This window comes from Planococcus citri, chromosome 2 (assembly GCF_950023065.1).
Source record: "Planococcus citri chromosome 2, ihPlaCitr1.1, whole genome shotgun sequence".
Taxonomy (NCBI): Eukaryota; Metazoa; Arthropoda; class Insecta; order Hemiptera; family Pseudococcidae; genus Planococcus; species Planococcus citri.
This window is the reverse complement of record NC_088678.1, coordinates 8,076,713-8,082,867: the sequence shown is the minus strand read 5'-3', so window position 1 is coordinate 8,082,867 and position 6,155 is coordinate 8,076,713. Positions and strand designations below refer to the sequence as shown.

General features: G+C 34.9%; 1 protein-coding gene across 1 annotated transcript; it reads left to right on the top strand.

Annotated features, from left to right (window-relative positions):
- The first annotated feature begins 867 nt into the window (after positions 1-867).
- Positions 868-3,726, top strand: LOC135834461 (serine protease snake-like). The gene is made up of 8 exons (XM_065348341.1): positions 868-1,170; positions 1,547-1,638; positions 1,718-1,781; positions 1,869-2,023; positions 2,119-2,234; positions 2,328-2,590; positions 2,674-2,840; positions 3,445-3,726. Exons 1-8 carry the CDS (start codon positions 1,110-1,112, stop codon positions 3,613-3,615), a joined length of 1,089 nt encoding a protein of 362 aa, XP_065204413.1. The 5' UTR covers positions 868-1,109; the 3' UTR covers positions 3,616-3,726.
- The last annotated feature ends 2,429 nt before the right edge of the window (positions 3,727-6,155 follow it).

The window sequence follows — 6,155 nt, the reverse complement described above, 5'->3', positions numbered from 1 at the left end:
TAATGTGACGGTTACTAAGTACACCTAATTTCTTTCCCTGGGCTCTTCCAAGGTACATATTACATAGGTACCAGACTATACTGCCGGTATCACGATTCCATGAAGACTCCACGATCCATTGTATCTCGTAAATACCGGTTATCTGATTAATTGTAGGCTCCCACTAGTTCTTAAATTATTGTACTTTTTTTGGTGGAAAAAAAAACCAATCATGTAAAAATACTTAAGAAGTTTCTTTTCTGGTTTTTAAAATAAATTTTAGAATTTGAAAGATTTTTTTTAAATGTGTTAATCCTGAAAAAGAAAAGGGAATAAGTCCAAATCAGGGCGAAAGATCTTGAAATTGTGTTATGAGACTTGAGAGGCATGAAAACATTACTTTTATGCGAGACGTTCATTTTTTCACTTTATAACATTAAAAGTTGAAGAATATTTTTTCTAGAAATTTAATTTTTGAAAAAGAAAAGAAAACAGGCCCGAGCGAAGCAAGAGCAAAAACTTACAACAATTTTGTTCTAAGAAGTAAAAAATTAGGGGTTTCTTTCATAACAGCGCGGGTTCAGAGCAGACTGCATCCTTTGCCCCCCTCTCGACGATTCTGACCCATCCTAACACTCCTTCGATTCATTTTAGACGATTATCGTCGAATTTAACAAAATAATAAAAAAATCGAAGGCTCATCGTGCAAATTTTGGTTGATTAGGTATGGAAAACCCCCTAGAAAAATAACGTCTTATTTTCGTTAAGAGTTGATCGAATATGCTCGCTGCATTTAATTAATTTAAGGCAGTTTGCTGATATGATCTTGAAAAAACAAGTTATTTAAAACAAAATTGGTGGCCATAGTTGGAAAAAAGACGCGTTTTTAAACATGTAAACATCTAGTCTTTCGTGTAAGGGAATTCAGTTTATTCGTTTTTCCTTCACGCAAACAAATGTAACGAAATAATTTCAGTTGATATTTTTTTTGTTTTTACAAATATTTTTAGATACTCGTAGATAAGTGTTTTACTACATAGAACACTCCGCATCGTGAATTTTAAAAACTGTTGCCAACTCTTTTTTTTTGATATAATTTGCCAGAAGCAGAGATTAATTGCGTTAACATCATGATTCAAATGAAATCTGTTATCTGGACGTGCATTCACATATTCGTATTGAGCATCATAGGTGAGTTCATTCAATTACTCTAATTTTTAATTTGAGGTATCGTTAATTATTTGACTCCCGGATTGCAGGAAGCGTTGGCAAAAATAAGGATCGAGCTAACAATAAAAATTCAATAAAACTTCTATTTTTATTTCATGAAAAATGCAAGCACCTTAAAATAGAATTACTGATTTTTTTTAAGGGAGTAGGAGGGGGGTTCCAAAAATTTAAAAACTTCTTCCAATTTCACAATTTTTAAAGAATGAGTGTAAATTTTTGAATAGAGACGCAACTAGCTATCCCATCTGATGGGAGTTAAGTATCTCAACCAATCTCTTTCAACAATAGAATTATAAATACTTACTCATGAATTAATCATGTTATTTTCTCGATACAGTCTCGAGTAAAGCAGAAGGAGAACTGAGCAAAACCTCAAATCAGCCAACCACAAATACCAGCGGAGACATCAAAACAAATAAAATTGGCCAGGCAAGTAAACTTGTTCGTCGAGAAAATTTCGTGAAATAATATAAATTTCAACTAACCTGAGCATTTATTCAAACGATAGGACTCCACAAACAACCCAACAGCGACGACAAACTCCAAAGATGCAGTATCTGTAGCCCTGCAAAGTAAATACAAATAATCAATGTTAGAAATAAAATTCCAAGCAAATAAAGTAGAAAAAAATTTCATTACACTAGCAATATCATTTACAGAATGTGAAGAATACGCTAATTATCGATACGTCAAGAAATTGCAACCGCCTATGGCTGGAAAACCAGGACAATCGTTCAACACAATAGACTGCGCGAATGTAGAATCTCTAATTGCCGGAGGAATACAAGCGAAACCTAAAGAATACCCTCATATGGTACCTCAAACAGAAATTTCACACTTTTATATTATATTTAGCTTCGATAACATTGATTTGAATTAAAATTAATACAGTACTTTTGATAAGCACAGGCTCTGATCGGTTCCGGAAACAGTTTCGAAGACGTTTCATGGAATTGTGGTGGCTCATTGATAAGTGAAAAATTCGTTTTGGGTTCAGCACTATGCGGCCAAGATTTCCCTTCATAGTTGGTTCAGCTATATTTGAATTCAACGAAGCATTTACTCCTACACCTTGTATATAAAAAATTTCTAATGGTATTTTTTTTTTAAACTTTCAGTGGATCAACACAATGGATATTATTAGGAGACCTGAACATCAATTCGAAAACAGACGACGCCAAGCCAGCTGTCTATAAAATAAAAAAAGTCCACCAACATCCAAATTTTACAGCATATTCAGCACCACATAATATTGCTCTTTTCGAATTGAATACTACTGTTGAAATAAGTCCATATGTGAGACCAGCCTGTCTATATACATCCACCTCTGTTCCAGTAAACACCACAGGAAAGATTACTGGATGGGGAAGAACAGGCATAAGTAGATAAATGAATTTCAACTTGTATAAGTATGCTCCTTATATTCGCAGGTACTCGTATAATGTTTTGTTTTTCGTTTCACAGTCGACAGAACTAGCGATAATTTATTAAAAGCCAGTGTTTCGTTCCTGGATGATGAAAAATGCATTGAAAAGCTTCCAAACGATAGTTCAGGCAATCAACGAGTTGCTTACGACCCTAATTCAATGATATGTGCTGGAGATTTCGTCCATGGTGCGGATACATGCGCGGTAAGTAAAACATCGAGCATAAATTCTGCTCGAAGAAAAAATTTTCATCGTTAAAAAAAATTTCCATCTTGAAAAATGACGAAATGTTCGAAGTCCAGTCGTAAGACAATTTTTCACAACTTTAAATGTCTATTGGAAACATTTGAAAACTCGTTGGAGACTTTTTGGAATTCAAAAATTGGTCATCCCTAAAACGATTGAAAGGTTGTCTTGGGGGGATCCAGAATCGCTCAAGACGGGAAGTTGTTGAAATGTGGGGGATAAATTTGAAGAAATCATTCGAATTGATTCATTTTATTACACGAAAAAATTTGCATTTCATGAAGAAGTAAAAATTACTCTCGATACCTACAGGTTTTTTTAAGATTTTTTTTTTTTTTCAATTTTCAAAACTCTAAAAACGAACTTAAAGATTTGAAATTTTGGTTACGAAGCTTGGTTTTGTTCAAATCGTAAAATTCCAGTTCAAAAATTCTCTTATTAGGACGATACGTATTTCTTGCATTCAAAAAAAAACCTCCCCTGTTGGAATTTTTTCTAGGGTACTGATTTTTTTATTCACTATAAAAATCAGCAACTTTTACTAATCAAATTTCATGCACAGGGTGACTCCGGAGGTCCATTACAAAAACCGGTGGATAATCAAGTATGCATGTGGAATATATTGGGAATCACATCTTATGGAGAGGCATTTTGTGGAGATAAGGAAACACCAGCAGTCTATACCAAAGTTGCATTTTACCTCGAATGGATTAAAGATATTGTGTGGCCTTGAAAGATGCTCCAATCTTATTATTAATAAATAATGCTACGATAAATTGTCTTTAAGAAATTCGGAATACATTCGATCTTGTATTATCACTGTATAATAAATCATAGGTACCTACGTTTTTTTATCGTACATACCTACATGGTTTGTGCATCAGCTGATGGAGATTGTGTAAAAAATGACCTAAACATTTTTTTGTGTCAAAAAAACATTTTTTTAAGGTCAAAATGAAAAAAAAATATATATTTTTGGCAACGTTATTTTATACAGGGTGACTTCGGAGGTGCACAAAAACCAGTGGCGTTTTATCTGGAATGGATTTGAAACGTAAAGATGCCTGAAAAATGTCAACTCAAATGGGTAGGTATCATGAACACTATAGAAAATGTCGAAAATTTAAAAAAACCTAATCAACATATTTGATTTATTATCATCTCCATGCGAAATACCACACAACCCAGCCAAGGTACATTTTTATTCATTTCTTTATTTCTTTTTAGCCCTTTTTCTCAATCCACTGCTGGATGAAGGTCTTCCCAACTTCTTTCCACGAGCTGCGGTCTTGGGCTGTACTTCACCATTTTCCATCACATGTCCATATCTCATTTTCTCATCTCCATTTTGGTCTCCCCAGTGCACATTTTCTGTCTGGTCTCTACTGAGTAGTCTTTACCACCCATCTCCGCTTCTGGCAACATGACCAGACCAGTGCCACTTACTCCGCTTAGCTGTCTCCATAATGTCCGTCATCCCTGTGGTCTCCCAAATTTTCTCTACTGTACATTTGTCTCGCAGTGTTATCCCCAGCATTGATCGCTCTATTTTCCTCTGCATCTTGGCAATTCTATCTCCGAGCTTCTTTGTCAATGCCCATGTCTCACTATAGCGTATGTGACCTGCTCTGACAAAATCGACCATTTCAACAAAATTTCAAAAAATGATTTTTTTCTTAAAAATCTGATATTTGAACCCTTAAAATTTATTTTAAACATCATTATTTCTAAAAAAAATTTCCATCAAAATGGTTGGTTTTGTCAGAGTGGGTCACATATGAGGCCACTGGGATGATGCATTGATTGGCTATCTTCCTTCTCAGACATGAATTGGTATTGCGACTTCTCTCTAATTATTCCTTGCAGCCTCGAGTATTCTGCCCAAGTGCCCATGATGCCTTTATTCTCCTGGATATCTCTCTGTTGAAATCATCATTCATTGGCATATCTTAGCCCAGGTACACAAACCCATCATCAATTTCATCACCCTTTTCATCAGTTACAAATCCATTACACATAGTCTTGATCTTCCCTTTATCAATTTTCAGTCCTACTTCTAGACATGCATCTCTCACCTTGTCTAGCATTCCCTGAAGTTTGTCTATATCTTGTGCTATCAGCACCACATTGCCAGCATATGGGTCAATTTTTCTCCAGAGATCTCCAGTCCCCCCATAATATATCTCTGATGCTGTTATAAGAGTGTGGCTGTGAACAATTTAGGTGAAAGGGCATCTCCTTATCTTATTCTCTTTTTGAGCCTTATTTTTGTTGTTTCTTCATTGACTGTAATAGAAGCTGTGGCATTTCTGTAGATATACTCAATCACATGTAGGTAAGCAGGATCAATTCCAATCTTTTCAAGAGTTGCCATCATAGACACGATTTTGAGAGAGTCAAATGCTTTTTCAAAATCAATGAATGCCAAACATGAGGGCATTCTCGTAAATTCATTGGTTTCTTCAATGATCTGGCACATAACATGAATTTGGTCAATTGTGCTTCTTCCCTTACAGAATCCTGCTTGTTCATCTGGTTGGGCTTTATCAAGCTTTTCTGTCAGCCTTGTGTAATTATCCTTGTGAATAGTTGTACATATTAGAAAGTAGGCTTATTGGATGATAGTTTTTTATATCAGCTTTATCTCTTTTTTTTTTATGAATCAAAACCACTTCAGCATCATTTTAATCTGATGATTACGCCTAATTTTTTCCCCTAGGCTCTTCCTAGTACAGTACGCTCTCGATTACTCGAAATCCAAGGGGATTGGTCATTCATTCGGCTTATAGAGGTTTTTGAGGTAATCAGTTTCGAGTTATTCAGGTTAGATTTTGAGAGTGTTCGAGTTATAGAGGTCTTGCGAAATGAATGAATTGAGAGATATGTAAGTGCATAAAAGATAGAAGTATGAGTTGAAATATATTCCAGTTATAGAGGTAAACACCTGACAATGTACAACTTATAGAGGCTTCCTTGCTATTTTTGGCAAAAATTTAACTTTGAGTTAAAACTGGGACATGTAAGAGCATAAAAGATAGAAGTATGAATTGAAATTTTCGAGTTATAGAGGTAAACGCCCGACAACGTACAACTTATAGAGGCTTTCTAGCTATTTTTGGCAAAGTTTAGCTTCGAGTTGTACCGGGAGATTTTAAGGGATGATCTATCGTAATTACGAGTAATTTCGAGATTTCGGAAAATACCAAAAATCATAGATTTATGGTTTTCGAAATAAAGATCTGTGAAAATATGGAAACGTAGAATAGACTAATC